The sequence below is a fragment of the Dipodomys spectabilis genome, unplaced genomic scaffold (assembly GCF_019054845.1).
Source record: "Dipodomys spectabilis isolate Male_0828 unplaced genomic scaffold, ASM1905484v1 ptg000009l, whole genome shotgun sequence".
NCBI lineage: Eukaryota > Metazoa > Chordata > Mammalia > Rodentia > Heteromyidae > Dipodomys > Dipodomys spectabilis.
In genome coordinates, this window is record NW_024870686.1 from 12292891 (window position 1) to 12307391 (window position 14501).

At 36.1% G+C, this 14501-nt stretch overlaps 1 protein-coding gene across 1 annotated transcript in view; it reads left to right on the top strand.

Moving 5' to 3' along the window:
• Positions 1 to 14501, top strand: part of Zdhhc2 (zinc finger DHHC-type palmitoyltransferase 2) — a 54082-nt gene that overhangs the window by 25549 nt on the left and 14032 nt on the right. The window contains exons 2-7 of the mRNA XM_042700997.1: positions 1848 to 1874; positions 3289 to 3383; positions 5985 to 6105; positions 7815 to 7884; positions 9091 to 9123; positions 13722 to 13842. Of these exons, the coding sequence (XP_042556931.1) occupies positions 1848 to 1874; positions 3289 to 3383; positions 5985 to 6105; positions 7815 to 7884; positions 9091 to 9123; positions 13722 to 13842 (467 nt within the window). The remainder of the gene's footprint in view (positions 1 to 1847; positions 1875 to 3288; positions 3384 to 5984; positions 6106 to 7814; positions 7885 to 9090; positions 9124 to 13721; positions 13843 to 14501) is intronic.

The following is a 14501-nucleotide window of genomic DNA, read 5'->3' on the forward strand; positions in this document are numbered from 1 at the left end:
CTTGTTCAACCACTTTGGAAAGCAGTATGGAGGTTCCTCAAAAGACTTCACATAGAGCTCCCCTATGACCCAGCAATCCCACTTTTGGGCATTTACCCAAATGTTTACAAACAAGACCACACTAAAACTACCAGCACAACTATGTTTATTGCAGCATTATTTATCATAGCTAAGATAGGGAACCAACCCAGATGCCCCTCAGTAGATGACTGGATCAAGAAAATGTGGTATATGTACACAATGGAATTCTATGCCTCCATCAGAAAGAATGACATTGCCCCATTTGTTAGGAAATGGAATGGCTTGGAAAAAATTATATTAAGTGAAGTAAGCCAGGCCCAAAGAAACATAGGTCCCATGGTTTCCCTTATTTGCAATATCTAGTATATGTATGAGTCAAGCAGAAAAGGTCAGATAATGTGATGTTAGGAAAGTGAACCCTTAGATATGTATTTAAATGTTTTTTTCTTTCATGCATTTGTTTCTAATGCATTTATAAGATTATTTAAAATCTTTGTTGCTTTGTATGTCCCACCCCCACAGTATAACCCCTGCTTTCACTGTATTTGATGTCGGTACAATTTGTGGAGGAGAAGGGGAAAAACAAGTCGTTTAAGGATAACTGTGGACCCGTTACAACAATGAGAAGTACAAGTTGTCATGTCAAAAACGAACTTTACAACTTAGGTGGGGAGGGGGGAGGATTGGGTGGGGGGGAGCTGGGGGAGGCTGGGAAGAGATGTGAAGGGTAAACAAAGGAGGAGGCTGCAATGCTTGATAAGAAATGTACTCATTATCTTGCCCATGTAATTGTAACCCCTCTGTACAGTATTTTCACAATAAAAAATAAAAATTTAAAAAAGGCAGGGGAATATTTAAGGTAAACAGAGTTAAGTTTATTTGAAAGTGACAGGAAAATCATGAAAGAAAGTAGAGAGGGCCTCCAGTCATCTGCAGAGACTCAGAGACCCCACAAGAAATCCCACAGAGTCCCCTTGGAAGGTGTTTTATAATGGTGGGTGTCTCCTCCCATATCTCCTCCCCTTGACTTTGTGCTGATTGCTTGTTAGCTGGTGCACACACAGCCCTAGCTCTTTCCATTGGTTGATTCAGGCATCGGGGCATTATAGGAAGAAAAAGCATGTGGGCAGGGACTCACAACCTTCTAGGAAGAAGCGTTTGACAGGAGCCAGAGCCATTATGGAAACAAGAGGCACTGTGGTGGGACACATGCTATAGCTGTGTTGTCTGTCGCTTTTTATTTCTGTCTCACAGTTCCCCATTCTCTCTCATTTTGAAATAATCCCCATAGCTCCTGAAACACAACACTGTTCCAGATTCTGCCTGGAACTCTCATTGTATAGCAGGGGTCAATTTCAGCCATTGAGCATAAGGCTTTTACTCTTAGAAATCTGGAGACCAACGGACAGTGTACACAGCATTTTGTTCTTTATGGAGCGCTCACCAAGTGGTTGCCTATAAAGAGCAGTAAATATCTTTGAAAGGGTAATGGTCACTCCTTTTTATCTGGACCTTATAGTCAAGAAAACAAAAACAAAAAACAAACACTAAGCCAGTGGCTAGTGGACTGAGATCTGGAAGGTGCATGTTTGAAGAGCACTGCTTCGCTGGGTGGGAGCCAAGGCCTTGGCTAGGGCTTGCAGCTAGGCTTTCTGGTCCACTGGCCCTCCACACAGAGCCTGCCCCTCCTCTCACTAAAGTCGATCAAATATTTAAAGAATGTTAGTTGGAAGAGAAGCCAAGTTGCTAACCTATTTAATGTCTCTGTGAGCCTATGTTTATCATAGTGTCCTATAACCTCTTCCTTTTTCTTTCTGTTTCTATAGTGTCTATGGAAAACATTGGTGAACAAGGTAAATTGTTTATTGTTGTGGTATAATAGTTTAAAATAGTTTGAAGAAACCAACGATCCATTTAGAATTGGTTGGAATTAAGAAACGACTCTTTTGGAAAGTAAGAGAGTTAATAACATCTCATTTCTTTGAGCCCCTAAAACTGAGTGCTGTCACTTGCAACAAGAATTCAGCTCACCAAGTGGCTGTATTTATTAAGAGATTCTTGTAGCTGTGAAATAACAGGAATTTCGTCCATCTCTATCCCAACTTGGGATACTACCCAACCAATGAATTATCTACATAATTTATGAGACCTGCCATTGGTCTCTAATAGTCTCATGATGATTTAGGTGCTTTAGTAAATAATTCAAATTTTTAATGATTCTATAAATATAAATAACATTCTCTAGAAAAGTTAAAAATTTCTATTAAGGTTTTTAAAAATCAAACTACTGTCTGCTAAAACTGCCTGTTTCACTTAGCTATGCCCTGCAGAGCTGAATTGAATATTAAAGTATTCAGAATGAATGAATACTGTATGAAAAATTAATAATTTAGATTTGTTAGTAAGTCAAGGCTTTAAAACACCACATGAAGTGCGCTTCTCTATATTTTCTTAAGAGAAGTACGCAGAATGCTTCCCTCCACAGTTGTCCAGGGTGATAAATAAAGCAATTGAACTCCCAGTGGAGGAAATCTCTCCTTGTCCAGATGGTCACTGTTTAAATATGTTGACATTACATTTGGTGTCACCCCAGCATCTATGGGAGCCAAGCAAATAAGCAGACAGCTTTTCACATAGGAGCTGCTTTTGCTGCTTTCATCAGTAAGGCCAAGATATTAGAGCCTGAAAGTTTTAACATTTGTTTAATGCTGCATTTTCTCTTCAAAATTGAAGGCATAGGTTGGGGATGTGGCTTAGTGCTAGAGTGCTTGCCTAGCAAGCATGAAGCCCTGGGTTTGATTTCTTAGTACTACATAAACAGAAAAAGCCAGGAGTGGTGCTGTGGCTCAAGTGGTAGAGTGCTAGCCTTGAGCAAAATAAGTTCAGGGGCAGTGCCCAGGCCCTGAGTTCAAGCCCCAGGACTGGAAAAAATAAAAATATTGCAGGCATAATTTTTTATTTTGATAATTCAGGAAATGTCCCTGTTAGCTGTTCTACCAAAAGATGGGCATGTTTCTAGCAATGGGCAGGTTCTGTTATGGGTGAAGATCTACTTATGTGTTTAGAAATTAAATAAAAAAATAAAATTCTCAGCTTTATGTTTATTATGTTCAAAGAGTTGTGCTTCTTCTATGATGTAAGTGAGCTGTTGTAATTAATTATAGTAGGCAATCTGGATCAGTTTTAGAGCAAGCAGCTCTTTTGTGAATGCCACAACTTTTGAGTATGTATTTGCATATTATAATGATATTTTTTTTCTCATTTTAGTTGTGTGTCTAATGGCTTATCATCTACTTTTTGCAATGTTTATCTGGTCATACTGGAAAACTATCTTTACATTACCGATGAATCCTTCAAAAGAAGTAAGTTAAAAATTAACAAAGCTATCGTAATGGTAGAAATCAATAATAATGATGTGTGAAGAAATACACTTTGTTCTTTTTAAAGTTATGCAAGCTTATTGAGTACAGTGAATTCTTTTTGGATAAATATTGTTTGTTAGTAAATTCTTGAATTTTTACTTGATAGTATGTTTTACCAGATGGTTATTGCATTTCTAAAATAAATATAAATATATGTTGTATATATAAATATATAAATGTATATCCAATGTATTTTCCAATATATTAAATCTGTTAAATATTCCAGTAGGAATATATAACAATACCTACAGGGAACAGCAGGTATTGGTGGTGGGGGGGGGGGTGGAGAGAGGGGGAGGGGAGGGGCAACAAGCACTCTCTGATACCAAAAATTTTAAGTGGAAAGATATGATCAAATTAAGTCTCCTTTGAATACATCATTCGGAGTCTTTCATCTGGTTAAGTGTTTTTGGAGCAAGGGGAGTGTATCTTAAACATTGTTGTACCATTGGTACTTAGCCTATTCTTCAAACATTGTAATTCTTAAAACATTACCAAAGTGACCCTAACTTCATGCATGTGCCACCAAATGTTTCCAAACAGGCTACTCGTTATGTATGTACTTGGGGGTGTTTGGTTTTTGTTTTTCAAAACAGTTTATAGCAATTTACTTTTGATTTTAAAGTCATCTACGTACATGATGCCTGGCCTAAAACTTTTTTTTGTTTGTTTTTTTAGCAAGAGAGAATATCTGGTGTCTCCTTGATAACAGTAGTTTGATTGCTTTTCCGGCCCAGCCTCCGGAGATCAGGCTACAAGGCTTTCACACTCTCCTTAACAGCCACACACATTCATTTACGTATCCCAACTATCAAAGTAGTGTGGAAACACATATAAACATCATTTGTTTATAGCTGAAGATTTCAGGGAGCAAACTTGAAAAGAGCAATTGCTCAAAAGCATACCTTAAGCTCTAAATATAGTCTTCAGTTTTGTGTTCATTTGGGGGAAAAAAGCTGGAGTATTCTGAAGTTAAGAAGAAGTAAGTGCAGGGGGAGGATGGGAAGGGATGGGAAGGGGAAACAAAGGAGGAGGCTACAATGCTTGTTAAGAAATGTACTCATTATCTTGCCCATGTAATTGTAACCCCTCTGTACAGTATTTTCACAATAAAAAATAAATAAATAAAGAAGAAGTAAGTGAATGATGTGAAATTATAAGAAAAGGAATGTTAACTTAGGGAAGAATTTTGTCAATTACCTTAGAAACTCATAAGCAACCTACCATATCTAGTGGTTTCATGTGAGTAAATGTGATACATTTACTTTGAATTATTCATAGTATATTGGTTTTGGACAACAGTTACTTTTATTTCCATTTACCTTAAGTAAAGGGTATGAAATTTTATGACAAGATTTATTCAATGATTATGCAAGTATGAATATTATAGTTAATTTAAAGTTACATTTGAAAGCTGGAGATTTATTAACAGAGCTGTCAATCATATAAATACAGATTTTAAAATTTATTCTCTAAGAGTAACGATTTAGGCTAAGATATGTCCTAATTTTCATTAAATTGTTTTTCTTTGTTTAATTGACGTACTTAGGTACATTTTTGGGTCAGTATTGGGGTTTGAACTCTTACGTTTGTAGGAGGGTACATACTCTACCACCCTTCCAGATATGTCAATTTAAAAAATATTTTAAAGAATTCTAAAATATTCATACATGCAAAAGTACATGAAATGTACAACTTCAAGAATAATAAAATGAAAACAGCTAAATAATTACTTTGCCAGTATGTAAAATATTTCTATCTCTCTGTGTACTTCATAGTGTATTTCCTTGTATTCTTCAAGAAGTAATAAGTATTCTGCACCTTATGTTAATTGTTCCCCTTTTCTTTTTCTTTTTCTTTTTTTTTTTTTTGGTTGGTCATGGGGCTTGAACTCTGGGTCTGGGGCACTGTCCCTCAGCTCTTCAGTTCAAGGCGAGAGCTCTACAACTTGAGCCACAGCACCACTTCCGGCTTTTTCTGCTTATGTGGTACTGAGGAATTGAACCCCAGGCCTCATGCATGTGAGGCAAGCACTCTACCACTGAGCCACCTTCCCAGCCCTTAATAAAATGAATAATTTGTTTTTGTTGAGCTCTAGAAGTTTATGTTATTGTTAACTTAAAACTTAGATGAGAAAATATAGCTGAATGATGTTTCTACTGTTATTCCTAATACATGCAAATAAAAAATTCACCTATCGAGCTATATATATTAAGTAGGCCATTTTATTCTTTTGTATAATTAATATTTGGATGGAGCTTTACAGTCATAAGTACTTATTTCATAAAAATTTTTATACATTCTATTCCTTTTAAGTTTTACAAACACTGGAGAAATATATATGGTTATTATTATTATCTTCTTTTTCTGGATGCATAACATAGTGATCTGTGAGGTTTAATCAACTTGTCCAGATTTGAAACTCTGGATATACCATACACCACTATTAATAATTTATAAGTGAGTTGGAGTATATTAGAGAAGACCAATATGTTATCACTCCTCTGACAATACTGATTAAAATTAAAATTTATTCCACAGTTCCATCTCTCCTATGCAGAGAAAGAACTATTGGAGAGAGAGCCAAGGGGAGAAGCTCATCAGGAAGTTCTTAGGCGAGCTGCCAGAGACCTTCCCATCTATACCAGGACCATGTCTGGAGGTAAAAGCATCTACAGTGAGGCTTCAGTACAGTAGCCAAGTTGATGTGCTGTTGTGACTCTTAGGAAGCATATTCATAACTTAGTCTGTCACTCATTTGTGATTTGTTGGATTGCTTTAGATCTTTCTTCTGCAATATGTAAAACAGAACAGAAGCACCAATAACCCTGGCACAGAGATCTCTCCTAAATCAGAACTGACTTTAGATCTATTCCTCCTACGTAACTGTGACTCAGCCACAATGAAAGAATGGCTGAACTCGTGATGTATAGTGCAATTCAGTCTTAAAGCTTTTGCTTTAAAGTCTTAAAGACTTTGCTGTTGAGATTCAAGGGAGCGATACCTATAATCATGGAAAGCTTATATATATATTTTTATCATAAACTTCAAGCAGTAGTTATGTAAAGTAAGTTAGATATTTATTCATCTTTGAAATTTAAACTATTTTTTAAACAAATACAACTGAAATAGTGAATCTCTTACTTGGAAGTGGGGTATGGTGATAATATACTTATAATCCTTGCCTTTAGGAAGTAGTTATGGGGGATCCACAGTTCAAGGCCAGCCTGGACTACAGAGGGTGTTCCAGGTCAGACTTAGTGAAATTCCATCTCAAAAAACAACAAACAGAAAAGGAATCGATTACTTGGAAGCTTAGCATGGTGCTGCATACCTGTAATCTCCCCTTCTAGCTAGAACTAGGAGGACCCACAGTTTAACGCTGGCTTAACTTTGGATTGTACTTTTAAGGTAATTTAAAACCTAAATAATTGTCATAAAAATCACACCCTCCCACACACACCTATTTTCTGTGTTTTAAAGCTGTGCTGCCCATTGTGGTACCTATCCATTAGCCCATCTGGCTACTGATCATTGATAATATAGGTAGTCCACATTTGAGATGTGCCTTAAATGTAAGATACATGACCAATTTCAGAGATGTAACATGAGAAAATGAATGTAAAATCCCTAATGTTCTAATATTATTTTTATTATTTCTCCCTTATTTTAGAATCATAATGTAATCTTAAGTCTCTCACATAAATTTTTAGCTCGTTTACTTTCACTGTTTGTCAGTGATCAAATGTATCCTGTGTGCTGCTTGTGTGATAACAGTATCTCTATTAGTCAACCCATTTGGGGCTACATATGCTACATACTGTAGAAGAAAAGGCAAGGGCTTCAGCTGCAAGACTAACATTCTCGGAAGAACTCCCTCCTTTATTCACGTCTACTTGTGTATGTTGCCCCATGGAGATAGGAGATCTTTCCCAATGTAAGCTTCTGAGAGAATCTATTGGAAATTTCTGAAATCTATTTCTGCAGTTGTATCCTCACCTCATTGTACACAGGTTATAATTTAGCCAAAGAGGACTACCTACTTCAACAGAAATGGACCTATCTGTACCCTGTAAACCTTACTGTAACTGGTAATGGAAAACATCTTGGGAAATTCTTCTCCAGAGAGTCCTTAGTTTTGAGTAAAACTCTCCAGAAAACTCAAATTGTAGGCAAGTCTTCCTGAGTTTTATTTGTGTGTGTGTGTGTGTGTGTGCATTTAGACAGAATTGAGTGTGGAAAGTCTTTTTATCCAAATTTAAAAGCAGTAAGCTTTTTTAGAACTTAATTCTGAAGAAATGATTTAAAAATCACTATTTGCATATTCCATTCTGCATAAAATTGAAGACTAAGGGGAGCTTTTGTTCCTAGCAATCCGCTATTGTGACAGATGCCAACTTATAAAACCAGATCGCTGCCACCACTGTTCCGTCTGTGATAAGTAAGGAAACCTTTTATTTCTAAAATCTTTACATGCTGGTGATCATTACATATAGTATTTATGTTCTTTTTTCCAGATTATCATCTCTGTTTCCTAAGTAAGAATTATAGGAGTCATAACTAGAACTGTAACTTGCATTAATACCATTGTGGCTTATGGCCACAATCAATAGTCCCTATCTACTAGATTCATGGTGAAATGGAGCACATGATTTTGAGCAGTTCTGATATCGATAGTTCAACTAAAAACAAAACCAAAGACGTCTGTAGTTTCCTCCTTTATAAAGCAATTGATTTCCCAAAGTCAGATATTATAATACTTAATATGCAATATGAGCAACATAACTTGGCTTAAGGACTGATATTAACAGGAAAACTGTATTCAGATTTTGTATTAAATCTATTGATATTTTATGCCTTCTTTAGCATGAGGAAATTGTATATTAATATAGTAATAGAAAATGAGTTGAAAGATCGATGCTGGTAGCTCATGCCTATCTCCCTAGTTACTCAGAAGGCTGAGATCTAAGGATAAGGTTCTGAGCCAGCATCAGCAGACAAATGTGGAAGGTTGCTTTTTCCAAATAACAAACAAAAAGCTGAAGTGGAGGTATAGTTCAAGTTAACGTACCAGCAATGAGTGAAAAAAGCTGAGAATGTAAAACCCCAAGTCCAAGTCCCTAGCAGCTCAAATAGAAAATGAAAAAGAGTTGGCTTGAATCTTAAATCATGAATAGTTTAAATTTAAAGTTCATAACTAGAGCCAGCTGTAGTGTTTGTTTATTTATTTATTTAATATTATTTATTTTGCTGGTCCTACAGCTTGAACTCAGGGCCTACACACTGTCCCTGAGCTTCTTTTTGCTCAAGGCTATCAGCTATTACTTGAGCTACAGCTCCACTTCTGGCTTTTTTGGTAGTTTACTGGCGATAAGAGTCTCTTTCCTGCTCTGGCTGGCTTTGAACCACAGTCCTCAGATCTCAGCCTTTTTAGTAGCTAGGATTACAGGCATGAGCCACAGGCTCTCAACTTACAGTGTTTATTTTAGATGAGAACTTTTGCTATTTCTGAATATTGAGCTGAATAATGTTGCAGTGTTTTACTTGCCACAAATGTTTAAATAAGAATTTCTTCTTTTGTTGTGATAGCCTAATGGGATTAAAAATTTGTGTGGTGTTATATTTGGTGTTTTACCCTGATTTTTAGATGTATCTTGAAGATGGATCATCACTGCCCATGGTGAGTATGCCTTTGTACTTGTTTCTTTTACAAATCATAATAAGTTGAATTATTTCATTATTTACAATGTTTTCACAAATGAAATAGCGGTTTGGTTGAACTAGAAGACACTTCCTGATTTAGTTTCTAACATTTAATGAGTCGGATAGACCCTTTATTTAGGAGAATTTCCACGAAATAATGTTAGTACTACTATGTTAACCATATAAAGGTTAATGGTATGTTTTCAACAAAGGTTCTTCTCTGGTCCGCACATACAGAGATTCATGCAGGAATTTTACACAAAGATTTACAAATTGATTATATATTAAAACACCCCGGGAGATGTTTGTAATAGAGGAATAGATTACCTAAAGCTTTAACAAAATAGCAAATACACAGCTAGGGTTAAGTAAGAGTTTCTCACATGTAGGGTTGCATGCAAGTACACACAAATGCACTAACCAAAGTGTGGTATGTGCTGGGGGTGGGGGGACAGTTTCAACGGTGAAATTCCTTAGAAAATCTATCTTACACTCTGAAAGTGGCCCTTGAAAGGGGTGAGGAGAGGTGAAAGGGAGGAGGGCAGACAGGTGAAGAGAGGAAATGGGGAAGGACACAGTCATAATATCCAACCAAGAAATGAGGGGAGTGGCTGGGGAGAATGATGAAAATGGGTGACCTGGATCAAGGTGCAGTGTACTTATAAACTGATTCTGTTGAATGGTAGCTCCCGCGTACAACGACTTAAGATAAAAGTATAATTTAAAAAACAAGTAAGAGTTTCTACTTAGAATTCATTAATGTTTTCCAGTACATCTAAGTCATAAAATTAGATGGTTTAGTAAAGCAAAACTGGCTTTATACAGATAATAATACATTTGTGGTTCTAATCTTCAGAAGTCAGAGCAGCGAACATGTTTCTCTACTATCCACCTTCTTCCCTGCCCAAGGGATCCAGTGATACTTGTGTCACTGGTACTGTGTCAGACTAAACATGCCTGGAAAAGGGAGGTGCTCTATCTTTTTTCAGTACAAGTGACTACACTGTACACTGAATCTCCCCCCCCCCCCCGCACCCCATGTACTGATACTGTGACTTGAACTGAGGGCCTCATGCTCTTACTCAGCATCTTTGCTCATGGCTGACTCTCTATCTCTTGAGCCACATCACAGCTTCCTGAGTAACCAGGCTTATAGGAATGAGCTACCCGTGCCTATCTCTCTTTCTCTTTTAATAAATCCTGAATGTGTTCCCATATTAATACATGGAAAGTTATTCAGTGGTGGAGTGCTTGCCTAGCATGCACAAGGGCCTTTTTTGTAGCTATTATGCTAATGTAACTTATTAAAGGACTTTTAGAATAATACTAGATGGTTGGAGAGCCTTTTATATGAGTTTTACATGTGGTTTTGAACTTTAGCATGTCAGCCTTGAGCATTTGCAACATTAGACAGTGCATGTCCAGTTTTCAATGATTTTAGCATAACTGCATTGGTCAGTTGAGATTGCCCATCAGGATTCAAGGGACAGTCTCATTTTGGTTATTTTAACTAAAAAGAGTTTCTGTAGTGTTTCCTTTACTAAATTTTTCTCAGAGTCATTTTTCCTTTCAGTATAAAATTTATTAATTGCACTTATAGTTAGGCATGCTTGCTGAAGGGTTGTGAGCACAAATCAAAATAAATAATTTGGCCGAGCACTTGTGGCTTATACCTGTACTCAGGAAGCTGATATCTGAGGATTATGCTTCAAGCTAGCCTGGGCGGAAAAGTCTGTGAGGCTCTTATTTCCAATTAGCCACCAGAAAACAAGAAATGAAGTTGTAGCTCAAACTAGTAGGGTGCTAGCCTTAAGCAAAAGAGCTAAGAGACAGTGCTCAAGCCCTGAGTTCAAGCCTCATGACTGACAAAAAAGAAATAATTTTAGCTTCAACTGATTGAGTTGAGGATTGTCTTCCAAAGACTTTACATATAATCTATTATTTTTATACTAATGACAAAGAAGACATCATATGTTCTGTTTTGACATAGAGGAAAGCAGGCTCAGGAGAGTTGGAGAATATCTTAAAGTCACACAGCCAGCTTTGGGGATTGAAAGGCTATATTCTTTTTTTATGTTTTTATGGTAAAAATACTGTACAGAGGGGTTACAGTTACATGAGTAAGGTAATGAGTACATTTCTTATTGAGCACTGCTACCTCCTCCTTTGTTTTTCCCCTACCATCCCTTCCCTCCCCACCTCCCCAACTTCCCCCCACACAAATTGTAAAGATTGTTTTCAACACAGTGTCTTGTACATCTCATTGTTACAATGGTTCAACCTGTATCCTTATTTCAGCAGGGCACTGACATCAAATACAGTGAAAACAGGGGTTATACTGTGGGGGAAGAACATACAAGAGAAACAAAAAAATCACATAGTACATTTTAACTATGTTAAAGCAATAGCAAGAAAGAAAACCTGTGTCCCTATCTTGTGGTTCATTTCACTTTACATCATCTTATATGGTCATATGTACATCGCTTTTGACCTTTTCTGCTTGTCCTAGACTTAATACTAGTTAATTGCAAATAAGGGAAATCATGGGACCTATGTTTCTTTGGGTGTGGCTTACTTCACTTAATATAATTTTTTCCAAGTCTGAAAGGCTGTATTCTTTTCAATATATACATTCAGATCTAGGAAGCAATCTCGCCAAAATAGAGCCTATGGCTGTGCTTTATAGTGTTCTAAATCACTCACGCATGAAGGACATGTACCCAACGTGTATTTTGTTTCTCCATAAAAAAATCATCCCTTTTCTAGGTGGAGGAAGCTCCATCTTGTCCAGTTGATTCTAGAAAACAGCAGGCAGTTAAAACGTCTTAACTAGAAACTGTTATGAAAATAGTGAGATATTACTCAAGATAACCAGTATTACTCCATTTCCTCTAGTAATGTCTCAAACACTTGGTTTTTACCAACTTTTTCCTGTTACCTGGCTGAGGTGGCAACTTATACCCATGCTCTCTGATTAGAAGTTAAAGTAAGATAAATTATTATAAAAATCTCTGACTAAAATTATTCTCTTTCTGCAAATCTGTTCTTCATCACTTAATACAGAAGCGGCTGCTGTATTCCTGTAGGATGAACAGCATTTTGTCTTCTACTTTTAATTCTCTCTGTTAAGTCAGTTGTTGCTCACACCCATATCTCCCAGTCTGACAGTACCACATCCTTTTTCTACCCACACTTTCCTCTTGAAATCAGCATGCACAAGCAAAGGCAACACCCTGCATCTTTTTGAGACAGATTACAATTAGATGAGGCTTGTACATCACTGTTAATATTTTTACTTCTTGCCATTTTTTTTCTTTCCTGTGTCATAAAAAGTATTCTCAGCATTTGGTTTGCATTTCTGAGGGAACCTGGAGAATGGCACAAATAACTTTCCATGTTATTTTTTTAACCTCTTTATGAGTTCTTTTCTGTGTACAAGACTGTTAGGTTGACAACTTACTGAATTGAACTAATGAGCTCCTTTATATTTTTTGAAATAGAAAATGATTATTTTTCATTTAAACATAGCTTTATTTTGAAAAATATTAGGAAGAAAATGTTTCCTTTCCTTGGGGGCAGTCATAGAGATTATTTTACCAATATTAGAGTGGGAAGAAAACATTGAAGAAAGGGAACCCATATTCTAGGACGTAGGGTTATTAAACCAGTTCTTCATGAGTTAATAGATGACATATTACTCCTCTTGTCATATGCACACAAGTCTACCTACTAGAGCCTTTGTCCTCTGAAAAGTAAAAGAAAATCCTTTGAGAGAATAACAAAAATGAATTGTATTTTTATTTATTGACATAGCAGTTGGAATTCTACCCTTTACTGCCCACCATATAATTTTAGAGTACAAGCTGAGGACTTATACATTTCTAGATTTGGAATCTAGAATTAGATTTTGGAAACAATCTCAAATTACTCACTTTACAGGTAAGGAAAATGAAATTCTAATAGATTATGTTCTTTCTCAGGACCATACAGTCACCTAGTGTCAATTATGTATTTTGACTCTTATCTGTGTGGATCCTAGTCTGTTTCTTTTCTTTTCTTTTTCTTTTTTTGGAAAACATTTTATAATTTATATATAAAATCGAAGTACAAAATCTTGTTTCTTTAACTTCCTAATTAGTGTGCTTTGACAGTCTAGTTAGCTCACTGACAGCACGCAAAAAGTATCTGAAGGACTTCATCCAATTAAGGAAACTTAAAAGATTTTAACTTATTTAATTACAATTGAACATAGAACACAAACCATCAAGGAAGGATTTAGTAAATTCTTTGAATCTGGCTTGAGATTATTAGGTCTCTACAAGCCCTGTACTTTTAGGTATGAGGTTATTTGTATATGAAACATAGTTATACTAATCATGCTTGTTTAATGTAATATTAGATATCAAATACAGAAATTTCTTTTTACTGAAATAAATTTTTAGTATTTGCCTATGTAATAAAACTTTATGATTTGAAGTGCTAATAGTTTAAAAAATGCTGTCTTAAATCAGAGCATTTTTAATACTGAGGTTGACAATGTAAAACTCACTGAGACTGTTTCTGTTTTGTTGGCAGGGTGAACAATTGTGTTGGATTTTCAAATTATAAATTCTTCCTTCTTTTCTTGGCTTATTCTCTTCTGTACTGCCTTTTTATTGCTGCCACTGATTTACAGTATTTTATCAGATTTTGGACAGTAAGTCATTACTTTAGTAACATTTCTTTAGTTTACAAAAGTGTATAACGTTGATTTTCAGGTACTGGCTTTCTCAAACAGAATTAAGTTATATACAGTCAGTCCTCATTATTTGCAGGTTTTATGTTTGTTAATTCTCCTTCACAAAATTTATTTGTAACCTCCAAGTCAATGCTTACAGAGCTTTTGCAATCATTTGATGCATATAGAGGGGCAACATATCTGAGTGCTTTATCTGTATAGTCCTGGTGGTGGGAGAATGAGGCAATCTCTTTCTGTCTTCTTGTTCCAGCCCTCACACTATAAGCTTGTGTGTGTCTCAGTCTCTTTGGTGCCATTGTTTTTGCTTTTTTGTGTGTGATTTTTGTGTTTAAAATAAACTTCAGACATATTGCTCAAGTACTGTCTAGGACTTCTAAACAAGACTGATGTGTCTTATGAAGAATACATATGTATTAGATAAGCTCCCTTCAGATGTGAGTTACAGTACTACTGCAGTTAGGTTCCATAGTAATGAATCAACACCCTATGAATAAGGTACCTTGAAGCCCAAACCACATCAGACAAGGTTGTCACTGTTCATGACAACTTCATGGAACATTACTTTTGTGGATAATGAGAACTGACTATGTAAGTGGAATTTGTTTAGTGTTTGAAAA